Raw genomic sequence first — 27,220 nt, 5'->3', positions numbered from 1 at the left:
ATACCGCCCAGCTAAACCCCAATGATTTGGGATTAGGGAAGGGGAGCTAAAACAGGAGTTGATCTGCTGCTTTTCCCAGACGGCAGATCGACGGAGGGGTGGGATCGAATCAGCTGCTTAAAGCAAAACACGACTCATCACTCGAGGTTCATCACTGGACAGCCATTGGTCTGAAATGGTATTATAGGATCTCCTGCTTGAGCAGGGGGCTGGACTAGAAGACCTCCAAGGTCCCTTCCAACTCTATTCTGATTCGTTTCTGGGCAAATAAGGGGGCGACCAGAGCTCTCTTGGGGAGAGAGGGGAGACCAGGAAGAAAACCCGCATTCGATCTACTGAGAGAGTAACCCAGCCGTCCAGCCGAATCGAATCTGTCCTTGGACTTCATTTGGGGCAAGCCCCAGCAAGCGGGGACACGGGTCTTCTCTTTACTCCGTCTACCTTCTTCACACCCCAGACACGATTTCTCGGGAGGCGACCCTTGGGTAAAGAACCGCTCCCTTGAACTCCCGTGTTAAGCCCGCTTCGCGCGGGCTGAGCCGGCGGAGAGGCGTTCCGACGTGCGGCGCGAACCAGCGAGTCGTCTGATCTTTTCGGGAGGGGGAAGGAAGGTCTGGTCCGGACGGCCCCCAAGGGGGGGTGAGGAATGGCCGGGGAAAGAGACCCCTTTGCGCGGGCCAAGAGCGCAGGAGAAAAGCGCTTCCCCGCGAAACTCACCCGTAAATTTCATCTTTCTCTCTCTTCAAGGCGTCGTTGGCGCCTAGTCCCGGAGGTATGCCCGGCCGGTGGTTAACCCCCGCCGCTCCATAAGGGCCCCCCTGGTTCAAAGCGTGATGTTGCAGACCCCTGCCCGGGTGTGGGTCTCCGAAGGCCGGCAGAGAAACTCCCCCGTCCATTCCGGCGTAATGTACCAAATCATCGTACTGGATCAGGTGCCGAGAAGAAGGGAGAGAGAGAGAAAGGAAAGAAAAAGGAAAAAGTTTCAGAGTCCCGATTTAGGATGAACAGCCCCCTTGCGCCACCCCCCACCCCCGGTCCCTCCTGCCCTACAACTAGGAAATGCTCGCCCAAATCCAGGCTGACCTAACCAGGACATTTTCGCTAAACCCGCCCCCCCGGGGGGTGGGGTGGGGGCTTTCCAAGCAGGCATCTCCAGAAGGTTGTTCCAAAGTGGGGGTGAAGAATTTGGGGAGGGGGCAGAAGGGGACAGGCGAGGCGAATGATGAAACCAAACCAGTCCTTAGTCCTCAAAGGTGCTTTTCAAAAGGCAACTGGACACTCTCTTTCTTTCTCTCTCTCTCTCTCTGTCTGTGTGTGTGTAGACAGATAGATAGATAGATAGATAGATAGATAGATAGATAGATAGATAGATAGATAGATAGATAGATAGATAGATAGATAGATAGTCCAGTTGCCTTTTGAAAAAGCACCAACCGTGACTGAAAATCTGCATAGACACTCAGTCCTCATTCCCTACACACAGACGGACAAGCGAATACACACACACACACACACACGCCAAAAACTCAGCCCCTCTCCCCGTCCCAAATACCCCTTAAAACCCAGTGGGTCCTTCTCACGCTCATTTCCAGGCAAGGTGCGAGTTATGTTTGTGCGTGTGTGGGTTAGACTACCTGGCTCATTTTCTAAAGTACAAACCCACAAACGAATTCCCAACGCCCCCCACCCCCACCCCCACCCCTCAGCCTCTGGTCAGGAATTTCCACCTTTTGCCCACTTAAGTCAATTTCACAGCGCGGCTGGTCAATTTCACACGACTGGGGGCCTTGTTGAGTTCAAGCACCACTTCAGCTCCCCCCTCCCCCCGTCCAATGCAGCCTCCGATTTGGGGATCGAAGCAAAGAAACACACACACACACACACACACACACACATCCACAGAGACCCGCTTTTCCAAAAGCACCCCAACCCCAAACTCAGAGGCTTCACACGCTGTGTTTGCAGGCAGATCCGCCTGGGGGAATCTCCACACCCTTCAGCTTGGGGGTTTTCAACCCCCCAATTCTCCATACCCACAAATATAGCGCGCGCGCACACACACACACACACACACACCCTCTCATTTTGCCTTAGAAAGGAACTAAACGCACATATCCATACACAAAAATGCCTTATTCTCATGAATCACCCTCCCGGGCTGGCTCCTAGAACAGAAGTCAGTAGCACCTGGATGGCTTTTGGGGAAACTTTAAAAAAAAAGAAAAAGAAAAAAGAGGGGGACTTCCCCCCCCTTTCCTTGAAAGGAGCAGAACTTTTGAGACAGAAATCAGATTGGCACACATGTTCCCCCTCTCCCGCTTCAATCTTATTCTTTGTAGGTTTGTTTATTTATGGGATTTTGTCATAGAAAATGTGCAAATCTGCATTTCCACCTCTACAACTGGACATTGAAAAAGAAGGATAAAACCAAAGCTGATTTTTTTCATGGGCAATCAACTTTTGCCATTATTTTTCAGCCTCTTTTGGTCAACTTCTTTGCCAGTTGCTCTCCCCAAATGAAATCAGCATACACTTATTTATTTTCCTTCCTTCCTTCCTTCCTTCCTTCCTTCCTTCCTCCTTCCCTCTCTTTCTCCCCACTCTTTTTCCCTTCCTTCCTCCCTCCCTCCCTCCCTCCCTCCTCTCTCTCTTTCTTTCTTTCTTTCTTTCTTTCTTTCTTTCTTTCTTTCTTTCTTTCTTTCTTTCTTTCTTTCTTTCTCTTTCTTTCTTTTCTTCCTTCCTTCCTCTCTTTCTCCCCACTCTTTCTCCCTTCCTTCCTCCCTCCCTCCTTTCTTTCTTTCTTTCTTTCTTTCTTTCTTTCTTTCTTTCTTTCTTTCTTTCTTTCTTTCTTTCTTTCTTTCTTTCTTTCTTTCTCTTTCTTTCTTTCTTTCTTTTCTTCTTCTCTTTTCTTCCTTCCTTCCTTCCTCTCTTTCTCCCCACTCTTTCTCCCTTCCTCTTTCTTTCTTTCTTTTCTTTCTTTTCTTTCTTTTCTTTCTTTTCTTCCTTCCTCTCTTTCTCCCCACTCTTTCTCCCTTCTTCTTTCTTTCTTTCTTTCTTTCTTTCTCTTTCTTTCTTTTCTTCCTTCCTTCCTCTCTTTCTCCCCACTCTTTCTCCCTTCCTTCCTTCCTTCCTCCCTCCCTTCTTTCTTTCTTTCTTTCTTTCTTTCTCTTTCTTTCTTTTCTTCCTTCCTTCCTCTCTTTCTCCCCACTCTTTCTCCCTTCCTTCCTCCCTCCCTCCTTTCTTTCTTTCTTTCTTTCTTTCTTTTCTTCTTCTCTTTTCTTCCTTCCTTCCTTCCTCTCTTTCTCCCCACTCTTTCTCCCTTCCTCTTTCTTTCTTTCTTTTCTTTCTTTTCTTTCTTTTCTTTCTTTTCTTCCTTCCTCTCTTTCTCCCCACTCTTTCTCCCTTCTTCTTTCTTTCTTTCTTTCTTTCTTTCTTTCTTTCTTTCTTTCTTTCTTTCTTTCTTTCTTTCTTTCTTTCTTTCTTTCTTTCTTGTCTTTATAAATGAATTGAAATCCAGCACTGCACTTTAAACTTTACAATTATTTTTTTAAATAAAAAAGCAAAACAGCGCAAAACTTTCCTTCCCTTGGTAGGGGGAGAAGTGCGGATTTTTTCCACCCTGCCAAGCATCCATTCTTATTTAAATCACCTCTTACAGCTCAGCTATGAGCAAAGAGGAGCCGATCCGTTTAACCTTTCCCTCCCTCTCTTTTCTTCTCTTTCACTCAGTCCTGCAAAGACTCCACTGACTTTTCAGAATACACTTTAAAAAATAAAAACAAAATGCTCGGAAGGGAAACGTTTTTGAAACCTGCATACAGAAATACACAGGCGAACACGCTTATATGTTCACCAAAATACATTAAGGGGAAATCATAATTCAGATCTTGCTTTGAAAAGTATTGATCCTACAGATTTTTGGATTAATAAATTGTAACAAGGTTGGATGTTTCCCTTCCCTGCTCTCCCTTTTCTACAGAAATAATTGATTTCTACATCTTGGAAAGTTACATCAGAAAGAATTGGATATAATAATAAATACTGTTAATTGTTTTGGAGAGAGAACGAAAGAAAGAAAGAGAGGGGGGAAGGAAGGAAGGAAGGAAAGAAGAAAGAAAGAAAGAAAGAAAAAGGAAGGAAGGAAGAAAAAACAAAGAGAAAGAAAGAGAGAGAAAGAGAAAGAAAGAAAGAAAGAAAGAAAGAAAGAAAGAAAGAAAGAAAGAAAGAAAGAAAGAAAGAAAGAAAGAAAGAAAGAAAGAAAGAAAGAAAGAGAATAAGAATAGAAAGAAGGAGGAAGGACAAAGAGAAAGACAGGAGAAAAATAGAAAGAAAGAAAGAAAGAAAGAAAGAAAGAGAGAGAGAGAGAAAGAAAGAAAGAAAGAAAGAAAGAGAAAGAAAGAAAGAAAGAAAGAAAGAAAGAAAGAAAGAAAGAAAGAAAGAAAGAAAGAAAGAAAGAAAGAAAGAAAGAAAGAAAGAAAGAAAGAAAGGAGAATAAGAATAGAAAGAAGGAAGGACAAAGAGAAAGACAGGAGAAAAATAAGAAAGAAAGAAAGAAAGAAAGAAAGAAAGAAAGAAAGAAAGAGAAAGAAAGAAAGAAAGAAAGAAAGAAAGAAAGAAAGAAAGAAAGATCATGTAAGCTACATTTTGCTTGAATTAAAGAAGAGTCGATTAAATAATACCAAGGGAATAATAACTACCGTAATACTTAGCAGAAAGTACCGGGTCTTTTTCTTCTACTATCCAGAACTATACCTGCCCCCCCCCCCAAATATAACTCTATATCTTCTAGAGAGAGAGCCGAGATGCCAGACCTCCGTCGGGGAGAAGCCGGGGCGGGGGCGGCGGAGGCTTCTGAATTGCTTCCAAGGGGCCAAAGTGCCAGACCTGAACCCGGGGCTTTCATGCCGGGTCGCTCTTTTCTGCCGCTTCCCGGAGGGGAGTCAGGGGAGGGGGGGGGAAAGGGGGGCTGCAAAAACTTTCCAAAGCCCCCCCCCCCCGAAGTGTCCCAACCCTGCCCCGCCGAAGCTCTCAAATGAGCAGCCGGACTTCAAAGGGAGGCAGAAGAAGAGAAAGTCGAGCCGGGAAAAAGTCAAGCCTTCCTCGCCGCCGCCGCCGCCTTTTCCAGCCGCCGCTGCCCTTCCTTCCGCGTTTCTCTCGCTCGTGAGAGTTTGCTATGGAGACGGCGAGGATTTGCTCTGGGCGGCTTTTCTTTCTTTCTTTCTTTTTCTTCTCCTGCCTTCCTCCCCCCCCCACCCCGCCGCCCCGCTTTTTTGGGGGGAAGACCCCCAAAAGAAAAGCCTCTCAACTCCCAAAGTTAAATGCAGAGCAGAAGGAGGTTGGGGCGCCCCGAGTTTGACCAAGAAGTGACAACTGCCAAGTTCATTTGAAAGAAAGAAAGAAAGGACTTTTTAAAACGAGGTCTGTCTGTCTTTCCGTCTCTCCCTCCCTCCCTCCCTCCCATCTATATCTCTGTCTGTCTGTCTGTCTCTCTCTGTCTCTCTCTCTCTATCCTCTCTCTCTACCTATCCTTCTCTCTGTGTGTATCTATTTATATCTCTATATCTTTCTGTCTGTCTGTCTCTCTCCCTCTATATCTCTGTATTTCTCCGAACATCTGTCTCTCTGTATATCTATAATATCTGTCTGTCTCTGTCTGTACAACTCTATACCTTTCTATCTGTCCATATCTATCTATCTACAGGTATATCTCTATCTGTCTATCTATAACTCAATATCTATCTGTCCATCTCTTTCTCTCTCTCTCTCTCTCTCTCCATCCATCCATCCATCCATCCATCCATCCATCCATCCATCCATCCATCCATCCATCCTCTTTCTCCCTTCCTTCCACCACCTCAGTCCCAAATCTTTTCGCAGACTTCTCGGCCCACCAACAAGGTTTGTCCCAAAAACAAACCAGCAAAACAATTGATGAAGTTAAGAAGTTGCGGCGGAAAACGACGAGGCAACCAGAAGAGGTCCCGACCACGAGCGATCTGCACAAACCGAGAAAGCCGTTTAAGCGCACCTTAGGGGTTTTTTTTAGATCACACCCAACCTTTCACACACACACACACACACACACACACACACACACCCTAAAAACACAACAAAACAAAAGCCCTAACCCTATCTGGAAGATCTGACTTTGAGATCTGACCTCTCAGTCAGGGCCTGTTCATTACGATGATGATGATGATGATGATGATGATGATGATGATGATGATGATGTTCTTTTTTTTTAAACCCGACCAGTGACGGGGAAGCGGCTGGTGGGGGGTAGGGGGGGTCCCGACTTACCCTTTGGGCCATGAGACGCTCCCGAGCTTTTTCTCCAGGTTTTCTCTTCCTCCTGGCGTCTCCCCCCCGGGAGAAGGGGGGTTTCGGGGGGAGCCAGAGAGGCCGGTCAGTCTTCTCCCCAAAGCCGAAGCGCCATCTCGAGTCCGGGCTGCAACCCCATCAAATCCAAGGCGCCGGGGTCTCTCCACCCCCTCCCCTCCACCCCCCACCCCGCCGCTTTTCAGAGAGGAGCGGTTTGCGGGGTCGTTCTACTCAAGCAAACAAAATTTTTAAAAATCCGAAGAAGACCCCGCCGTCCTTTTTCAGAAGTCCCGCGGTTTCCTTTGGGTTTTTAAAGCGCGTTTAAGGAAACCTTCGCAGGAGACGAGCTGGGGGCTTGGTTAGAGGTTTGCGTGGAAGTGGGGAGTGTGTGTGTGGGGGGGAGGAAGGCTGGGGCAAGAGGCGGAAGATCGAGGCGCCGAGAGCTAGAGAGCTAGCTGGCGGCGATCCCTGCTTTCTCCGAAGTAGATCTGGGCTTGTGTCGTTCGCCGCCGCGGCTGCCCATCCTGGGAAATGTCAGCCTCCCGTGATTGATGAGCCTCGTCCTCGGGGTGGGTTCTGTGTGTGTCTACACACACACACACACACACACACACACACACACGGGCAACCCGGGTGGTACTAATTGGAAAAGGGGAGGGGGCAGACACCAGGGAAAGAAGAGAAACAGCCCCCTCCCAAAAGAGCCGGAAAAGGCGCTTTTTCACGCCCGCTCCTTTCTAATCTTCCCGCCCTTCTTCTCGTTCTCGGCTTCAAAAGATGGACCTCAACTCCCAACCAGGCGCCCGCCCGCCTCTCCCCTCCCCTCCCCCCCTCCCCGGCGCGCCGTTCTTTCTGCCTTTCCCTTTTTAAATGCGCCTCCGGTCCTATCCGGGCAAGATGCAAAGGCGGAGAAATGGGGAGGGGGGCGCGGGAGTGTTGATAGAGAGAAACAGCTAGAGAAGGTGCCAGAGGAAGGAAGGAAGGAAGGAAGGAAGGAAGGAAGGAAGGAAGGAAGGAAGGAAGGAAGGGATGTGATGATTGGGGGGGCCCCTCAGAGGTTCCCTAAAACCCCCTTCCCCTACTCAACCTCTCACCACCGAGGAGAATTCAGCGCTCAGCCGCCCGCTGGAATCGGCGGAGGCCGGGTGGTGGTGGTGGATGGGGGGGGGGAGCTGGCAGAGAAAGAGAGAGAAAGAGAAATACACACACACACACACACACACACACACACATTAGCCGGGGGTTGCCACTTCCCCCCCCCCGCACTCCTCCTCTTAAAGCCGCAGCAGTGGATCTTGGTGGGGGGGCAGTGGATGGGGGACAGAAAAAGAGGGGGAGTGGATTAGGGGGACAGAGAGAGAGAGAGGGAGGGAGAGAGGAGGAGATGGACGAGGCAGCGCCGCGCCGCCCTCAAACCCCCCCCCCCCGCCGCCCGCTCTGGTGACTTGAGAGTTTGGCTTTTTGTGGGGAGCGGGCTCCTCGGAGGAAGATGCCAGGGAGGATCAAAGGGGCGGCTTGCCTTCCTCGCCCCCCCCCGCTCCAAGCCGCCGTTCCCTGCTCTTCTTTCCCTCTCCCTTCCCTCCCCTCCCCGCCCCCCCACCCCTCCCGCGTGGAAGGAGGAGGCGAGCGGAGAAAGATGCGCGTTTTCTCTCCGCACAGCCCTGGGCCTCGAACACATCCGGAAGTCGGCGGGCCTTTCGCTTTTAACTCGTTCTCTTCCCGTCTCTCGTCTCCGCAGGGCAGCCGCCCCGAAACCGGTCCAGGACTGCCGGCAGGAGAAGAAGGGGCTGCCTCGCCCCCCCCCCGCTCCCCCTAGCCTTTTCCTCCTCATCTTCTCCAGGCACCTGTTTGGGATAGGGACTGGCAAGGAGACGTCCCTTTCCCAACACACTCAAGGCACCTGGTTGGGGTACCGAGTTGGGCCGTGAAACGTCTGCAAGAAAAGCATCCAGCTCAGAGAGCACCTAAGACCCCACATTCTGCTTCTCCTCCTCCTCCTCTTCCTCCTCCCCCTTCTCCTTCTCTTCCTCCTCTTCTTCTTCCTCCTCCTCCCCCCCCTTCTCCTCTGCTTCCTCCTCCCCTTCTTTTTCTCCATTCCACAACCCACACTCCCTTTGAGTGCTGATGATGTTCCCTAGTTGGGTCATGAAACATCTACAAGAAAACAAGCTCAGAGAGCATCAAGGAGCCCACAGTCTCTTCTTCTTCCTCCTCCTCCTCCTCCTCCTCCCTCCTCTCCGCAAACCCCTCCTCCCTTCTAGCACTGATGATGTTCCCTAGTTGGGTCATGAAACATCTACAAGAAAACAAGCTCAGAGAGCATCAAGGAGCCCACAGTCTCTTCTTCTTCCTCCTCCTCCTCCTCCTCCTCCCTCCTCTCCGCAAACCCCTCCTCCCTTCTAGCACTGATGATGTTCCCTAGTAGCTGAAGAAAAGGCGAAGGGGGGAGATGGGGACAGGGGTCATCTCAACAGGCTTTGGGGAACTCGTCTTCCTTTGGCTGGGGGCTTCTGCCTCGGGGGTCCAAGAGCTACAGATTGGGCAAGACCCAGCTCAAAAACAGTAACTGTGAGAGGGACCTTGGAGTCCGAGTGGACGATCACTTGACCATGAGCCAGCAATGTGCAGCCACCGCCAAAGAAAGCTAATACAATCCTGGCTTGTATAAACAGAGGCATAGAATCAAGATCACGCAAAGTATTAGTACCGCTTTATAAAACCCTAGTAAGGCCACATCTGGAATCCTGCAGCCAATTTTGGTCACCATACTACAAAAAAGACCTTGGCAAAAGTTCAGAGAAGAGCGACTAAGATGATCCACGGCCTGGAGATTAAAACATACGAAGAACGGCTGCAGGTCTTGGGTTTGGCTTGTCTAAAGAAAAGAAGAAGACATAAGGGCAACATGATAGCAGTATTCCAGCATATGAGGGGTTGCCACAAAGAAGAGGGGGTCACATTATTCTCCAAAGGACCAGAGGGCAAGGCAAGAAACAATGGTTGGAAATTGACCAAACAGAGGAGCAACCTGGAATTAAGGAGAAACTTCCTGACAGCGAAGACAATTAACCAGTGGAACAGCTTGCCTCCAGAAATCGTGGGTGCTCCATCACTGGAGGTTTTTAAGAAGAGACTGGACAATCACCTGTCTGAGATGGTATAGGTTCTCCTGCTTGAGCGGGGGGGGGGGGGGGCTGGACTAGAAGATCTTCAAGGTCCCTTCCAGCTTCTATTCTATTCTAAATTTTATGCGCCCAGACATGTTTGCCTGTCCCATCCATTCCCAGGCCTTGGACAGATTTAGGATGGAACTGCCAGGTTCAAAAGCAAAAAAAAAAACAAAAACTTGGTCCCGAGATGGGCAAAAAGCTTTTATCCAAAGGATCAGCCATTCTTCTGCAGTTTTGGGGTTTCTCCACCAAGAGGCTTGTATTCTGAGTGGGAAGGAAAGGCTGCGGGAATTATTGGGAGAGGACGGGACAGGATTTGCCTGATGGGAAGGCCCAGGTTTGATAAGCCAGCGTGATGTGGGAAAACATTGCGGGAAGCCAATCACGTGCTGCTTTTCATCAGGGCAAAATGAAGTACGAAAATGCAGCCGTTGGTGGGCCATAAAACCATGTTCGGTGGCTTCATGGATGGCGTAAACCCAGCCCCAAACCATGTGACTAAAACACGGTGGGCTGGGGGGGGAGAAAGCCACCAATGGTGGTTATTAATAATCATGACTGTGTACTGGATTGTTTTAAAGAAAAATGAAAGTCCATATCGGGGCATAGCAACACCAGGAGGATATTAGCAAGAGGACCCAGATTGTTGGGGGCAATTAAGCTGACTTTGTAATAATGCCGCTTGGGGTGTGTGCGAAAGCCCTAATAAGCAGGCATATACATAGAATGAAGGCTACTGCTAAGCTTGTAAGCCGCCCTGAGTCTTCGGAGAAGGGCAGGATATAAATGGAATTAAAATAAAAATAAATAAATAAGAAGTGGTCTACAACAGGAGTCCCCAACACCCCTGGGCTGTAGTCCAGTACCGGTCCAAGGCCTGTTAGGAATGGCGCTGCATCGCTGGAGGTGAATGATGGGCAAGCAAAACTGTGCGTGCACGCTCCTCCTCTCCCGCCCCCAGTCTGTGCGAAAATGGCATTTCTTGAAACTGGTCCCTGGTGCCAAAACGGTTGGGGACCCTCGCTGGTCTGCAAAATCAAAATACAGATGCAACAGTGGCAAGACAGCCAGGCAAAGTTTCAATAAACTAATTGCAGGTACCATCTTGACTTTTTTTTTTTGGACTATTCATGGACATCCTACGAACCTGGCCAGGTATGTCTCTAGGTGCCCTCATTTCTTAGGAAAAACTAAAGGTCAAAGGGGCAAATTCTGAAAGAGGTTCGTAATGTCTTTAAAAAAGATATTGCTTATAACTTTGCTTTACCGAGGAAAATTCAAGAGCCAGAATATATAATAATTATATTAAGAAATAATAACAACAATAACAATAATAAATGTTTTTTCGCATTTTAGCAGCAGGAAACCAGTACTTTTCTGTATCTGCTGAGCCAAATGAGGTTTTTCCCATTATAAATTTGGATATTAAAATCAAGAGAGAACTGGGGGGGGGGCCTCTGAGCCCCAACTAAGCAACCCTCCTTATTCCCTTATTCTCTTCCATTTGAACTGTGCTGGCTTCTCGGCCAAGGATGATGGGAATTTCAGCCAAACCATCGGGCCTCCCACTTGCAAAGAGTTACCCCCCCCCCGTGGGGTAGGGAGACCCTTCCTATTCCCTAGTGGTTAGAACCACCTGAGCTGCTCAGAAGCCCCAGGAAAACTTGGCTGAGGCATAAACCCGCGGGGTGAGGATCCTCTCGGCTGCTTCCCCTCCCTCTTGAGTTTTTAATTGGCACTTTATTACACAAGGCTTCATTAAGGCAAAAGAGCCACTAAAGGTAATCTGTTGCTAATTGCTCAATTATCTTCCCTCAGAGGAAGCTTAAAGGGGAAAAAAACACTGGGAGGATTTTTTTTGCAAACTTCATGGCCAAAATACTGTTACTTATGGGCTGAAGGGAGAGAAATCAGAGTTAAATGCCAATATCCCAAAAAGTCGACAGGGTGATGCGATCCAAGGCAGCTGCCATCTTGACACCTGCGGACACCCCTGGAGGCGGATGGAGAACAGAAGAGGTCGGCAGGGGAAAAACCCAAACTCTTTGCTGACATCTAGTGGCCATCTGGATTTGTGGGGCTTAGTTGGCCTTACTTTTTTTTATACTTTTTTTTTTTGTTGTTTCCCATTCCCCAAGCTCTTTGGTCCAAGTAGGGACGCAGGGGTTTATATTGCACCGTTGCTAGGTTGGATCATCCAACGTGGCCCCCAGGGGGAGAGCGTTCTCTGTGGGCGCACCGGATTTATGGAACCATCTTCCGGTCGAGCTCCGGATGGCGCCTGACCTCCGCTCCTTCCGGCGCGATCTAAAGACTTACCTCTTCGAACAAGCTGGCCTGGCCTGATGGGATGGGGTTGGGTTTTATTCATGTGTTTTAACCTACTTTTTTAATATGTTTTAACTTATTCGTGGGCATTTTGTTTAATCTTTTTTAATTTTTGTATTTTGTCTTTTAATACGTACTGCCCTGTTCACCGCCCTGAGTCCTTCGGGAGAAGGGCGGTATAGAAATAAAATTAATAAATAATAAATAAATAAACTGTGTAGTAAGAGGATCGGAAGGAAAAGTAGAAAAGAGATTACTAAGACTATAGGGAAGGAAGGAAGGAAGGAAGGAAGGAAGGAAGGGAGGGAGGGAGGGAGGGAGGGAGGGAGGGAGGGAGGGAGGAAGGAAGGAAGGAAGGGAAGAAGGGAGGAAGGAAGGAAGGAAGGAAGGAAGGAAGGAAGGAAGGGAGGGAGGAAGGAAGGGAGGAAGGGAGGAAGGAAGGGAGGAAGGAAGGAAGGAAGGGAGGAAGGGAGGGAGGAAGGAAGGGAGGGAGGGAGGGAGGGAGGGAGGAAGGAAGGGAGGGAGGGAGGGAGGGAGGGAGGAAGGAAGGAAGGAAGGAAGGGAGGAAGGGAGGAAGGAAGGAAGGAAGGAAGGAAGGAAGGGAGGGAGGAAGGAAGGGAGGAAGGAAGGAAGGGAGGGAGGAAGGAAGGAAGGGAGGGAGGGAGGGAGGAAGGAAGGGAGGGAGGGAGGGAGGGAGGGAGGGATGCAGTACAGAGAAGAAGGGAGGGAGGAAAGTAGAAGGGGAAGGGGAAGTGAAGGGGAAGGAAAGGAAAGAAGGAAAGGGGAAGGAGAAAGAGAAGAGGGAGGGGAAGGAGAAAGGAAGGGGAAGAGAGGGGAAGGAAAAGGGGAAGGAAAGGAAAGGAAAAAAGAAAAGAGGAAAGGGAAAGGGGAAATGAAAGAAGGAAAGAAAAAAGGAAAGGCGGCGAAAAGAGAAGAAAGGAGAAGGGAAGGGAAGGGAAGGAAATAAAGGAAAGGGAAAGGAAAGGAAGTTATTAGGCACCAGAGCGAAACTTTCCCCTCTCTCTTCTTCTTAAGAGATCTTCTGCAGCCCAAGTTGCAATGTGAGGACCAGGTGAGGAACATCTGGAATTCATTCCGTGGCCGAGCCATGAGAGGATCAGGACTGGACCTTGTCTGGCCCACCCATCCCGTGAACCGACTCCGAGAAGGGAGGAAATCAGGGCCCCAGTTTATATATTTGGAGATTTGATGGGCCAAGCTCCTTTGTTTTGAATCCACCCATGACACACACACCCCGACACCCCCACCCACCCACCCACCCACCCCCTGGTCAAGGTCCAGCTGCTCGGGTTTTGGGGGTGAGCAGTAATGTTCTCCCCCAAGTTTTTCTGGAACCGCTCAAAGGACGGAGGGACCGCGAAATAAACCGCCGGGGGACGGATTCGTGGAGGGGGGGAAGATGCCCAGGTTAGAACTGAACTCTCCCTTTGCACATCGACCCTCTTTCCCCCCCCCTCCCCTCCCCATCTCAGGTCACGTGACTGAAACCCATCTGGCCTGCTTTCCCTTCCCGTGCCAGGCTGCTGCGGCTTCTCCAGCAAAAATGACGGATGGTCTTTCCTTTGCCCCCTCACCCCTGTCCCTACGTGAGAGCATCAGAATTACCATCTTCCCCAGCTGCCTGCGCTGGGAAAGCCCTCTGGAAAGAAAATGTGGGATTCGGCTGGGTGGGGTGGGGGAAACTAAAATAGGAAAAGGGACTACGGGAAAGGAGAAATCCCCCCCCCTTCTTCCGGATGAAGCCCTGCCATTGTCTGAGCAAGGATTTCCCCCAAAGTGGTTGGCCATTGCTGCCTTACTAGGGCTGAGTGTGAGTGACTGGCCCGAGGTCCCCCAGCTGGCTTTTCTGCCTAAGGCAGGACTCGAACTCACCATCTCCTGGCTGGTAGCCTGAGGCCTTCGCCACGTGTTCCCCAGAGCAATGCTTTAAAGAAATGGCTTTCTTAACACCCCACTTTTTAGATTTTTTCCAAAAAATTATTTTTATAAATTAAAGAGACAAACATATCTAAATACTCCTTCCTCTTCCTCTTTTTCCCCACAATAACGACCCTGCGAGGTGGGGTGGGCTGAGAGAGAGGGACTGGCCAAAGTCACCCGGTTGGTTTTTCTACCAAAGGCAGGACTGGAACTCACCATCTCCTTGTAATTTCCCAAAGTCGCCCAGCTGACTTTTGTGCCTAAGGTGCGACTAGAACTTCCAGTCCCTGGTGGTTGGCCTGAAGTCACCCAGCTGGCTTTTGTGCCTAAGGCAGGACTAGAACTTCCAGTCCCCTGGTGATTGGCCTGAAGTCACCCAGCTGGCTTTCCGGCTTAAGGCAGGACTAGAATTCCCAGTCTCCTGAAGTTTGACCTGAAGTCGCTCAGCTGCCTTTTCTGCCTAAGGCAGGACTAGAACTCACAGCCTCCCAGTTCCTAGCTTGGTATGTTCACCACTAAACCATCTGAGTCTAGTATGGGATGGCTGACAAAGTGAGAACCCTAGAGAGCGCCTTAAATTTCTAAATCCGGTGCTGAATTTCCCCCCAGCCTGTTCTAACTTACCCCTTTGACATCTGCACCCAAGTAGGATCCTAACTCAATCTTATCCATATCCTTCCCCCCCTTTCCCCCCCCACCCAGAAATAAAGCTTTTCATGCCTTTCAAGCACTGAGCCCGCGTACATCTGCCCCCTTTTATCTCCTTTTCCTCTCTCCAGCCCACCCACCCACCCCCAAGTTGCTTGATGTTCAGATGCTGCTATCATAAATCAGGGCCTTTCCAGTCCATAAAATCAACAGGACCGGAGTGTTTAAGTTGCTGCATTAGACCAGCCCCTCCATTATAGACAAGAGAAACACGTCAGGAAAGGCCCACTTTTTTTTTGTTTTTTTGCAATGCCCCACACGTAAAATATATTTACGGCCTGGCAGCTGTGAATTTAAAGGCACAGCGCTTACATTTATGACCTCTCGTTATCCACAATTTTCCCTTAAAAGAAATCTTTGCTCTCCCCCTCCAGCCTCCCTCTCCCCCCTCTCTCTCTTGTGGGGCCATCCAATCGCTCTTTCTCAGGCCGAAAGCTGGGGGCAAAGACACACGCCTCCCCCCCCTCCAAGCTTCCTCCCCCTTCCTCCTTTTGCCTTATGAAACGTTTTTCTGTCCAGATAAAGTAACTTAACTAAAAGGAGAACACGTGGGGGGGTGATGCCCATTGTTGGGAAAGGAAAACATCACCCTGATAGGAAAATAAATAAATAAATAAGGAGAGTGAAACACTGTAGGCATTTGTTGGCCATCCCACGAGGGTTAGGGATGGAAAGGTCCTAAAAAGACATATTTTTTTAAAAAAAAGTTCTAAATTGGGTAATTCGCAAAGGGAGGGAAAATTCTCTTTTGTGAGGATTGCAGCTACCAAACGATGTCCAAGCCACAGAATAACACGGAAAAACAGAATTACAGAATAACACGGAATAACAATATAACATGGAATAACAGAATAGCAGAATAACGGAATAACAGAATAACAACAGAATAACACAGAATAACAGGGAACGGCAGAATAGCAGAATAACGCAGAATAACAGAATAACACCGAATAATACAGAATAATAGAATAACACAGAATAACAGAATAACAGATTTTCAAGGGACTTTGGAGGCCTTCAGCCCCGTGCTCAAGCAGAAGACCCTACATCATTTCAGACAAATGCTTGTCCAGTCTATTTTGAAAGCCCCCAGTGCTGGAGCACCCACAGCTTCTGGTGGCAAGCTGTTCCACTGGTTGATTATCCTCACTGTTAGGAAGTTTCTCCTTGATTTCAGATTGCTTCTCTCTTTGGTCAGTTTCCAACTGACAGCCATACCTGGGGCCAGAATTTCTGTTGCTCAGCAGGGAATCTCACTGAATTCTTTCCCAGGCTGACCCCCTTTGGCGCAGCAGCAAGTCAAGGGGACCTTCCTCTGTTTTTGGGCCCAGGCTGGGTCTCCAGTCACGTGCCCCAAAGTTGGCCCTACACTGCAATGTTAAAGCCACGGAAGGAGAAATGATTAAATACACGGTGAGTAATCAGATTAAGTGCGTCTAATTCATTTACACTTAGATTCAAGTGAAATCAAATCTAGGTTTTTGTCTTGACCCCAGCATGCCGTTCGGTGGCTTAAGGGCAGTGTTGGTCTAGCTTGGCAACTTTAAGATGCGTGGACTTCAACTCCCAGAATTCCCCACCAGCCAACCAAAGTTGCCCAGATTGAGATTGGTTAAGGAAAGGAAAGGAAAGGAAAGGAAAGGAAAGGAAAGGAAAGGAAAGAAGGAAAGGAAGAAATGTAACAACTGCCTCCCTTAGCAAGGGAAATTTGGGTCTCAGTTGTGGCGTAAGTCGAGGACCACCTGTACATCACAAAAAACACAAGATGGCAGCCATGATGTTGGTAGTGAATCCGTGCACATGCCAAAAGAGTGTAGCTTCAAACCCCACCCTCTTGACTTTTTTGACCTCCTCTTGGCAGACACCCCCCCCCCGAAGCGGAGTGCAGTCCCAGCTCCCAAATTGGCTGAGCGCTTCCCTGCCGTCTCCACTATCAAGCCAACCTCCCTTGATAAGGGCCTCTCTAGGTTTTGACATACTCCTTGGCTTTGATTTAGTAGCCTCTTCCCTCCCCGCTCTACGCTGTAGGGCACTGGGTAGTTTTGTTGCAAAAGGCGTGACAATGGCACGTGAACAAAATGTAAAGGTAATGATTTAGAAGCTAACCAGCTTGTATAATGTGAGATGTGTGGTGTAATGGTGGGAATGACTCAGCAGGGTCTGTGTCCCTTGAAGAGCCTTTGTATAAAAGGGAAGGCTCCGCTGCTGTGTTCTCTCTCTTCTGTTTCCTGCTGTAACTGCTGTGCGTTGGATCCTGCTGTATTAGCACGTTGTGTGCATTTTGTTCCTAGTGTACATTGTAGATAGTGTAAGATAAACTACCATTTAATACAAACCACAGTTTACTGTGTTCACTCCTGGGTTACCTCAGCGCAATAAGACTGTGCATGCTCTGACACAAAAGAGGGGAAAACTGAGTTTGCAAAAGGGAAGAACAAGGAATGGATCACATGGCCGTTAAGCGAATCTGGCTTCCCCCATTGACGTTGCTTGTCGGAAAGCAGCTGGGAAGGTCGCCAATGCCAGTCATGTGACCCTGGGGTCCTGCAACCGTCATAAAGACATGACCACGAGGATGCTTAAATGGTCACAACTGCGAGGAACAACTGTGCGTCACTTGTTTTAGCGCTATTGCAACTTCAGTCACTAAACGAATAGTTGTAAGTCAAGGCAGACACTCAAGAGAGAAAATCCAGTCCATATTTTATAGGTTTTTATAACCTCCCTGCTAATACTGGAACCCCAAAAGGCCTATATTTCTCTTCTGTAATCATAAACCTCTTTTCAGGACTTGTGGGGGCAAAAAGGTCAAGACGGGGGCCATGTTGGTACAGCTCAAGCCCCACCCACCCCTTTTTTTACACGTAACCTAATCAACTTAATAAAGTTATTAGCACACTCCATGTAGGATTATTGCCCATGGTGGAAAACAACCTCTATTTTGGGAGGATACTTAATCAGAATACAGAATAACAGAGTTGGATGGGACCTTGGAGGTCATCTAGTCCAACCCCCTGCTAAGGCAGGAAACCCTACACCATTTCAGACAAATGGCTGTCCAGTCTCTTCTTAAAAACTTCCAGTGTTGGAGCATTCACCACTTCTGGAGGCAGGTTCTTCCACTGGTTAATTGTTCTCACTGTCAGGAAATTCCTCCTAGGTTGCTTCTCTCCTTGATGAGTTTCCGTCCGTTGCTTCTCAATCTGACTCCAGGGGCTTTGGAGAATAGGTGGACCCTCCTCTTCCTTGTGGCAGCCCCTCCAACGTTGGACTGCTGCAACTATTGGAACAAAGGAAAAATGATCGCGCCGGCAATTAACACAAAAAGCAAGGAGATAAAATAATTTCTCCGCCCGTTTCATCCTTCCCTTCCTTCCTTCCCTTCCTTTCGACCTCTCTTTTCCTCATGGATCCCTCTGAAGCTATACCTTTTCCACCGCCTTTGAAACTTCCAAGCCAAGGAAGGAAAGGAAATTGGAAGGAATCCCAGCTGTTTGGGGAAACAGACGGGTTAAATTATGCTCCTTTGCCAAACGGCTCCCAAACAGCTTTGTTCACACTTCCAAAACTCTTTGTTCACACCAGTAGCTCTTTCACAGCCCTGAACTAAAGAGTTTCTCTGCCACACGGAGCAGAAGATCCAGCTGCTTCTGTTTTGCAGAAGGATTCAGTTGTTCCCCACCCCACCCCAGGAATCTAGCCTCCTCCATTTGTATCTTAACCCCCACCACACAAAAATCAGAAATCCAAATTTAACCAAAGGTATGAGCATTTTTCTCACTCTGGATCTCATTTTGGGTTTTTACTTTATTGTATGCCACCAAACTAAACTTTTGTTTAGTTTTTTTAAAAAAAATATTCTGCCTTTATTTCTTTTATTAATAGTTCAAGGGGGGGCATGCATAATATTCCTTCGTCCTCCCCCTTTCCCCGTAACAAGAGAGAGTGATCGGCCCAAAGCCACCAAAACGGCTTTCATGTCTAAGGCAGGACTAGAACTCACCGTCTCCTGGTGATTGGCCCCAAATCTCCCAGCCAGCTTTCATGTCTAAAATGAGACTAGAACTCACCGTCTCCTGGTGATTGGCCCAAAGTCCTCGGCTGTCTTTCATTCCTAGGGCGACACTAGAATTCACCAAAGTCCTGGCGATTAGCCCAACCGGCTTTCATGTCTAAGGCAGGACTAGAACTCACCGTCTCCTGGTGATTGGCCTAAAAGTCATCCACCTGGCTTCCATGCCTAAAGTGGAACTAGAACTCACACAGTCTCCTGGTTTCTAACCCAATACTTCAACCATTAGACCAAACTTGATTGTGAGACGGCTGGCTATAGAAACACAATCCGTGAATAAATAAATAAGTTGACTTTCTATGTGAAAGACTTTCAAGCAGAAAAGACAGAAGCAGGCACCTCCCCGGTTCGGAGATGTTAATTTGCAGAATTTACATCTTCTTGATTTATTTTAGTATACCGCCTTCTCTATTATATGCATCACGGATGATGTACGTTGAAAAGGACGGATGGGGAACCTCAGCAAAGCGACCACCCATTTTTTTTTGAGTAAGTGTGTAATGTTTGTCCGTGGACCCACGTATTAAAAAGAAAAATCATTTTCTGCCAAAGGATATTTAATGCTCTATTCTTCTGCTGTTGCTTTGCCCCTCTTCAAAGGACGGGAAGTTTTTTATCGCATCGGTTGCTTTTAACACAACCCACAGACCGAAAGCTTGGCTTGTTTCGTGCTTTCAGGTTTATCTTTGTAGCCATGAAAGATGGTTAGTTTTTCTTTGTGGATCCATCAAATGAATCAGACGGCAATCAGAGGAAGAGCAGAACTTTCTAGGGCAGGGAATAAACACAGACGGTCCTCGGCTTACGATCGCAGTTGAGCGCAGAATTTCTGTTGTCAAGCAAGGCAGTTGTGACATGAGTTGCGGCCCATTTTGTGACTTTTTCGCCACGGAACCCTGGCAGCCGTTCAGTGAATTGAACAGTCAGTAAGCAAATCCCATTCCCATGCATTTGCTTTGCTCGCCGGAAGGCCGCGGGGAAGATCGCAAAAGACAATTTACTTATTTTATTTTTTTTATTAAATGTATTACATTTATCTGACTCCCATCTCACCCCCAGGAGACTTGTGATCATGGGACTCCGGGACGCTGCAACTTTTAGAACTTTGGCCAAGTGGACAAATTTTAAATCAGGTGACCATGGACATGCTGCAACGGTTGTAAGTGCGAGGAATGGATGTCAGTTGGTTGTAAGTGTGAGGACTGGCCCAGTCACTTCTTTTTTCAGTGCCGTTGCAACTTTGAAAGGTCGCTACATGAATTGTTTTAAGCTGAGGACCAGCTGTAATAAAAGATTTCTTTTTGGGGGGGGAAGTGAGCTTGTTGAGGAAATGACAGGGGGGACATGATAGCAGCGTTGCAGTATCTGAGGGGCTGCCCCAAAGAGGAGGGGGTCAAGCTATTCTCCAAAGCCCCTGAAGGCAGGGCAAGAAGCAACAGATGGAAGCTCATCAAGGAGAGAAGCAACCTGGAATTAAGGAGAAACTTCCTAACAGTGAGGACAATTAACCAGTGGAACAGCTTGCCACCAGAAGTTGTGGCTGCTCCAACACTGGAGGTTTTTAAGAAGAGACTGGACAGACACTTGTCTGAAATGGTATACGGTCTCCTGTTTGAGCGGGGGTGGGGGTGGGGTAGTGGTTGTGCTAGAACAGAGGTCCCCAACCTTTTGGGCACCAGGGATTACCGGTTCCGTGGAGAGAGGTTTTTCCGTGGATCGGAGGGTGCGTGGTTTTGTGTGCTGCCTGCATCTCACAGGTGGGGCTTTGTTCGTTTGTGCGATCCGATTACTGGCATGCCGTGGCCCGGTTTCTGGTCCACGGACCGGGGGTTGGGGACCCCTGGACTAGAAGAACGCCAAGGTCCCTTCCAGCTCTATTCTGACACAAATGTGGTTGGCTAAAAGATGCTCAGGGTTTCACTCAACCAACTTGGTTACAGAAGAAGGCAGGGCGAGGATCTGCAATTGGTTTTCAGATGTGGGTTTAGATTGCCTTACCCTGTGCTTCATTCTCTCTCTCTCTCTCTCTCTCTCTCTCTCTCTCTCTCTCTCTCTCTCTCTCTCTCTTTCCCCTGCTGCTGCCCCCACCCCTCCTTGCTCTTCTCCAAGTCAGGGGAGAAATTTCCAGCTAATGTAGAGATAATTACCGCCTCTCAGCCAGGCCAAGGCAATTAAGTGCAGAGATTTGGGGGGCTGAGTTTGTTCAAAGATAAAATGCGTTAACACTCAATTAATTCCTTCAGATCCGGGGCTGATAAGTTACAGGGTGGCAATTAAACAAACAAGTCCATGTACTTTGATTTGGGGTGGGAGCTTTGAATCTGGAAGGATATGGGAATGGGGGAGGGAAGAGAGAATACGGTGGAGAATGTGTGTGTGCGCACGTGTGTGTGTGTGCGCGCACACGCACATATGGACATGGGAAAGAGGGAAAGGGAAGGAAAGAAGGGAAAAGAGAGAGAGGAAGGTAGAAAGGGAAGGGAAAGAAGAAAAAGGAAAGGAAAGGATGGAAGGAGAAAGTGGGAAAGAGAAGGGAAGGAGGATAAGGAAGAGGAAAGGAGGAATGGGGAAAAAGGGAAAGAAAGAAAGGCAAGGATGAACCAAATTATTCTCTTATTCTTAAACAGGCCAGCCATTTACTTCAGGAAAATGGACACGGAGGGCTTGAGACGGATTGCCCTGCCCGTGGTTGGGAACCATGGGTCATCCTGCTCTTCACCTCCTCCGGACAAGCTCCTCTCCGAGTCAAAACCTGCCTCCAGGATGGGAAGATTGCGGGGCGCCCTGGGTTTAGGAGAAGAGGAGAAAGTGGGGTGTCCTTTGTCCCTTGTTTGCAATCTTCTTCAGCAATTTCCCTTTTGACCTCCCCAGAATGAGAAACGAAGGCAGCTTCTTTGGTTCATATATATATATATATATATATGGCCGGCCACGAGAATCAGGCTGGGCATGTGGTTTAAGGCAGGATTTTCTTGCAGTAATATATTACGGGGAGCGAAGGGGCGAAAAAGCCTCTGCATATTAAAAAAAAGAACAGTCGGATTGAAGCAGGGAAGAAGGGAAAGGAGACAGGGGGAAAATAAATAAATCACCTAGAAATGTTGACGCAGCACAGGTGTAGTCGCAAAGGTGGACTGTCCGTCCAGAGAGGCAGCTAGGCAGGGGCGAAAATCAAAGGCCACAACTTTACTTCTGTTTTGTATCACAAATGCAAAAAAAAAAAAAAATAAATAAATAAAAATTCAGGCGGGTTGAGAACCACTTTCAACACCCAAATAAAGTGCATCAGTTTTTCCTTCTCTGAAGGCAGCGGAAGCATAGTCAAACTTTTCTTAGCGGCAGAAATAATACGATCAACTATCCAGTCACCCCTTTGTTTAGAAATTTGGGGTCTCCCCAAGGAAAATCTTTGGGATACCTTCCCTTGAAGAGGATGATAAACCGAAGAAATTTAAAAATAAGGTGAAAAGAGCAAAATTACGCCGTTCTTTTCAAGAGCAGTGGCTCTGATCTTCCTCTTCCGCCCGTCATTTTAAAAAAAAAAGAAAAATTCTATTAATTTTGTCTCCGGGGAGTGAGGTCAAATGAACCGGCAGTAGTGTCTTATTTCTGGCAATGACTCGGAAGGTGCCCACTGCTAAATAAAGAAGAAGATTTTTCTGTGTTTTAAAACTTAACAACAACAAAAAACAAAAACGGCACCCGGATCAAAGGGAAAAACCCAATCCTCGGGCAAATGGATAGGAGTCCATTTACTCCAGCAAAGCTTTTGTGAGAATTGTGCTGCGGTGGCAAGCTTCTTTATTTGAAGAAGGCTTATATTGCAAATTTTCTGGCAGATATCCGAAGGAGCTGACAAATGATGCTGGAATGTCTTTGCACCAACCTGGGGAGGAGAATTTAACGAACTGATTACTGCAAAGCACCCGATGCAATATTTGGTTGGTTTTGTTTTTTCAAAAAAGAAACAAGCAAAATAACAAACCGGTGTTGATCCAGGCCAAAGGATCATCAAAAGTGTGTGTGTGTGTGTGTGTGTGTGTGTGTCCGTCTGTGTGCAGGGAATAAGGACTGAGTGTCTGTGGAGCTTTTCAGTCACGCTTGCCTCAGAGGTGCTTGTTCAAAAGGCAACTGGACTATAGATATTATATATACAAAACTTGCTATCGGCAAAACCCTCCTCGTTTATTTTGCCTGGCTGTCAAAACTGGCATACATGCATTAGGGCTTTCTCCCTTCCTTTGTTGCAGTGTTAAATATTTATCAGACCCGTTTATTTAGGAAGACAATCAGTGTCAGCCTTCCTCTAGGAAAATAAACTCCTGCAAAGATGGATAGAACTGCAGAGAGAGAGAGAGCAAAAGAGAGAGAAAGAGAAAGAGAAAGCAAAAGAGAGAGAGAAAGAGAGGAGAAAGAGAGAGAGAAAGCAAAAGCAAAAGAGAGAGAGAGAGAGAAAGAGAAAGCAAAAGAGAAAGAGGAGAAAGAGAGGAGAAAGAGAGAGAAAGCAAAAGAGAGAGAGCAAAAGAGAGAGAGAAAGAGAGGAGAGAGAGAGAAAGCAAGAGAGAGAGAGAAAGAGAAAGCAAAAGAGAAAGAGAGGAGAAAGAGAGAGAGAAAGCAAAAGAGAGAGAGAGAGAGCAAGAGAGAGAGAAAAAGAGAGAGAAAGAGAGGAGAAAGAGAGAGAAAGCAAAAGAGAGAGAGAAAGAGAGAGAAAGAGAGAGAGAAAGCAAAAGAGAGAAAGCAAAAGAGAGAGAGAGAGAGCAAGAGAGAGAGAGAAAGCAAGAGAGAGAGAGAAAGAGAAAGCAAAAGAGAAAGAGAGGAGAAAGAGAGAGAAAGCAAAAGAGAGAGAGAGAGAGAGCAAGAGAGAGAGAAAAAGAGAGAGAGGAGAAAGAGAGAGAAAGCAAAAGAGAGAGAGAGAAAGAGAAAGCAAAAGAGAAAGAGAGGAGAAAGAGAGAGAAAGCAAAAGAGAGAGAGAGAGAAAGAGAGAGAGAAAGAGAGAGAGAAAGCAAAAGAGAGAGAGAGCAAAAGAGAGAGAGAGAGAGAGGAGAGAGAGAGAAAGCAAAAGAGAGAGAGAGAAAGAGAAAGCAAAAGAGAAAGAGGAGAAAGAGAGAGAGAAGGCAAAAGAGAGAGAGAGAGAAAGAGAGAGAGAAAGAGAGAGAGAAAGAGAGAGAGAAAGCAAAAGAGAGAGAGAGAGAGAGCAAGAGAGAGAGAAAAAGAGAGAGAAAGAGAGAGAGAAAGCAAAAGAGAGAGAGAGCAAGAGAGAGAGAAAAAGAGAGAGAAAGAGAGGAGAAAGAGAGAGAGAAAGCAAAAGAGAGAGAAAGAGAGAGAGAGAGATTCCACCGAGGGGCTTTCTTACAATAAGATCTTTATTAATGTCGCAGGGGGAGATTTATAGGGATTTTTCTCTTTATTTGCCGCATATTCCCTCTTGCGAAGCAGGAAAATAAATAAATAAAAGAGACTGTCAGCTCGTTTGGGGGGAAAAAGGGATGGAGAAATAGGAGGAGAACCCAAAAGACACGCCAGTGAAGGAAAACCCACCGGTTCTTGGTGTGCATTGTGGGCTGTGCACACTGCCACCCTCCCATCTTCTGCAGGTCAGACCTGGGGTGGTTTTTCTCCGCAAGTCGGAGGAAAGTGACCCCCATTCCTTCTCCCTCTGCACCCCAAACACCCGATATTATTAATTACAGCTGCTTAAAGCCCCGGGTGCCCTCCAGAGGTGAGAATTCCAGCCAACAAATTATTGTGAGCTAGACTGCTCACATCTGGGTGTGTGTGGGGGGGAAACATTTATTTATTTATCTTTAAAAAAGAAGAAGAAGAAGAAGAAGAAGAAGAAGAAGAAGAAGAAGAAGAAGAAGAAGAAGAAGAAGAAGAAGAAGAATTAAAGCGATAATGGGAGCCAGTAATATTCATCTGTCGTTTTCTTTCTCATTTAGGGCAGAACTAAACACGGAAGCAAAATAAAAATAAAAATAAAAATGGGAGAATTCAGCTGGAAACATCAGGTCTTGGCTGGCGTCCCTTCCTGGCTTCCCTTATGACGAGGTTTGATCTGAGAGGGTGCCCGCTGGGTCTCTGAGCGATGCCCCATTCTGTCCTCCCTCCTTCAGCGTTTTTGAGGCGGGGGCCAGCCTGCCAGCTATTTTCGTCAGATCCAGTCGGGCCATTTGGTCCCCTCAGAGTGCAGAAACTCACTTAACAACTAACTGGCTTAGCAGCATAAATGTTGGGCTGTGTTGCGGTCGTAAGTCGAGGACTGACAGTATTTGCACAGAGAAGCCCACAAACTCGGTTTCCTGTTTCTTCACCAAAGGTGTAACTTATGGCCGTGACTGAGCCTGACGTTTCTGTTGCTAAGTGAAGCAGTTGCTGAGTGGGCTTTTACGAGCTTCCTTGCCACGGTTCTTAAGCGAATCACTGCGGTTGTTAAATAAGTAACCCGGTTTGTTAACTGCAACTGGCTCCCCCGTTGACCCTTGCCCGTCAGAAAGTCGCAAAAGGGGAACCACGTAACCCCCCTGGATCCTGCGACCGTCACAAGTCAGGAGTCAGTGGCCCAGCGTCTGAATTTTGATCACGCGGAGGCTGCAACGGTCGTAAGTGTGAAAAAAGGTCCCTTTTTTCAGGGCCAATGTAACTTTGAACGGTCACTAACTGAACCACTGTAAGTCGAGGACTGCCTGCACTGTTATCTGGCCTTAGCAAAGGGGAAACACTGCAAGATTTGGTGTCTGACAATTGTGTTTGTCTGTCTCTGTGTTTGTGTGTTTGTCTGTCTCTATGTTTGTGTTTTTGTGTTAGTGTGTTTGTCTGATTGTGTGTCTGTTTGTCTCTGTGTTTGACTGTGTGTTTGTGTGTTTGTCTCTGTGCTTGTGTGTTTGTCTGTCTGTGTGTCTGTGTTTGTTTGTGTGTTTGTGTGCTTGTGTGTTTGTCTATCTGTTTGTGTGTTTGTCTGTGTGTTTGTCTGTCTGTCTGTCTGTGTGTTTGTCTATCTGTGTTTGTGTCTGTGTGTCTGTGTGGTATGCATTAGAATTGCCCTTAATTCTTTACAGGCAAACTTTGACTTACAGCCATTCATTTAGCGACTGTTCACAGTCACAACGGCACTGGAAAAAAAGGGACTTACAACTAGTCCTCACACGTACGACCATCACAGCATCCCCACAGTATGTTGCAGCATCCCGGGGCCCCAGGATCAGCCCTTTGTCAGTTTCCCAGCCGAGTTCCGACAAGCAACATCAAGGGGGGAAGCCCGAGACACCACTTAACAACCGTGTGCTTTGCTTAACAACCACAGTGAAAACAGGTGGTAAAATCGGGCACGGCTCCCTTAATGACCTCAGCAGCGCTTAGGGAAGAAAGCTCCAGTCCCAGTCGTGGTTTTAGATAGAGGATTTATCCATAGAGGGATTTTTTTTGGGGGGGGGCGGATTTGCTAAGCGACCGGTCATAAGTGGAGGACTGCCTGCATTTTATTCAACTCCCTGCCCCTCACTTCCTTCCAGAACGGTGTGCAGGCTTTCAGGATCTCCCCTCCCACCCCATGGCCAGCAGCATCAGATCAGAAAAGAACGGGAGAATCGATAGACAAAACTGCGCAAACTGGATCAATTAACATTTTTTTTTAATTGAGTGACAGCTCCAGAAAGCCGCGAGGCTGATTTACAGGTGGGGATGGAAAGCAATTCATCACAATCGCTCTTTTGCACTGGGGCGATATTATGATTTCATAATAAAGCCGGCAATAAAATACCGCGCGGAGACAGTGCAATCATCTTAGGCCTCCCCCAGATGTCAGAATCAATAAAAAGTTTCCCAAGGTAAATACTGGCTTGGGCATAAACCGCCATCAGCCCAAAGGGGCTATCAGACTCCTAGTTTTTAGAAGCCACTGGCTGCAAAAAATCAAAACCGCCACTAGTGGGCAGCAAAGGTAACCCACAGAGAAATGCATCCTGCCACCTAGTGGTTGGCCACGGTTTTGCAGTAGGGGTAATGCTCGACTTACGACCTCAGTGGAGCTCAAAACAGGTGTCGCTAAATGGCACATTTGTGAAGTTGACTTTTGCCCTGTTTTAGCACATGTCCTGCCACGTCGGTTAGCGGTTAGCTGGGTTCCCCCCATAAACGTTGCTTGTCAGAAGGTTTCAAAAGAGGATCACGTGATCACATTGCGACCGTCATAAAGATGAGTCAGAGGCCAAGCACCTGAATTTTGATCACGTGACCCTGGGGGAGGCTGCGACGGTCGTAAGTGTGAAAAACGGTCATCAGCCATTTTTTTTCAGGTCCGTTGTAACTTTGGATGGTCGCTAAACAAACTGTTGTAAACCGAGGACGATCTGAGCTCCAGAGATCCAGTCCGCCTATGAATGAGATTTCTAAAGTAGCTAAGCCCAACCCACCTCACAGGGTGGTTGTTCTGGGGGGGGGAGAAATAGGAGGGGGACGAAGTCATGAAGATATGTTTGCCGTCTTGAGTTGTTTATAAAAATAATAAAGGGGGGGGGCCTATAAATAAAATGAATAAATAATAAATTATGCACGTCTGCCGCCTGTGTTACCGTACTTATCAAGTAATACAGGAGGGATAAAAATTAAATAAATATATGTCATTAGAAGAAAAATACCTGTCCCTGCAAGATCTTTCTTTAAAAAAATCAAGAACAATATTATT

General features: G+C 47.5%; 2 protein-coding genes across 2 annotated transcripts in view; both read right to left on the bottom strand.

Moving 5' to 3' along the window:
- Positions 1–1,586, bottom strand: part of MEIS3 (Meis homeobox 3) — a gene marked incomplete at both ends in the record, with an annotated part of 30,960 nt that extends 29,374 nt beyond the window's left edge. The window contains 2 exons of the mRNA XM_081334329.1: positions 718–923; positions 1,581–1,586. Coding sequence (XP_081190455.1) covers positions 718–923; positions 1,581–1,586 — 212 coding nt within the window. The remainder of the gene's footprint in view (positions 1–717; positions 924–1,580) is intronic.
- A 520-nt stretch (positions 1,587–2,106) lies between these two features.
- On the bottom strand, positions 2,107–24,095 carry LOC308671845 (uncharacterized protein; the record flags this gene model as incomplete). Its single annotated transcript, XM_081334328.1, has 4 exons — positions 2,107–3,244; positions 3,311–3,524; positions 21,181–21,324; positions 24,079–24,095. 4 exons carry the CDS (start codon positions 24,093–24,095, stop codon positions 2,534–2,536), a joined length of 1,086 nt encoding a protein of 361 aa, XP_081190454.1. The 3' UTR covers positions 2,107–2,533.
- Between the last annotated feature and the right edge of the window lie 3,125 nt (positions 24,096–27,220).

Source organism: Vipera berus (genome assembly GCF_964194415.1).
Source record: "Vipera berus genome assembly, chromosome: 9".
NCBI lineage: Eukaryota > Metazoa > Chordata > Lepidosauria > Squamata > Viperidae > Vipera > Vipera berus.
This window is presented reverse-complemented; position numbering and strand designations above follow the sequence as displayed.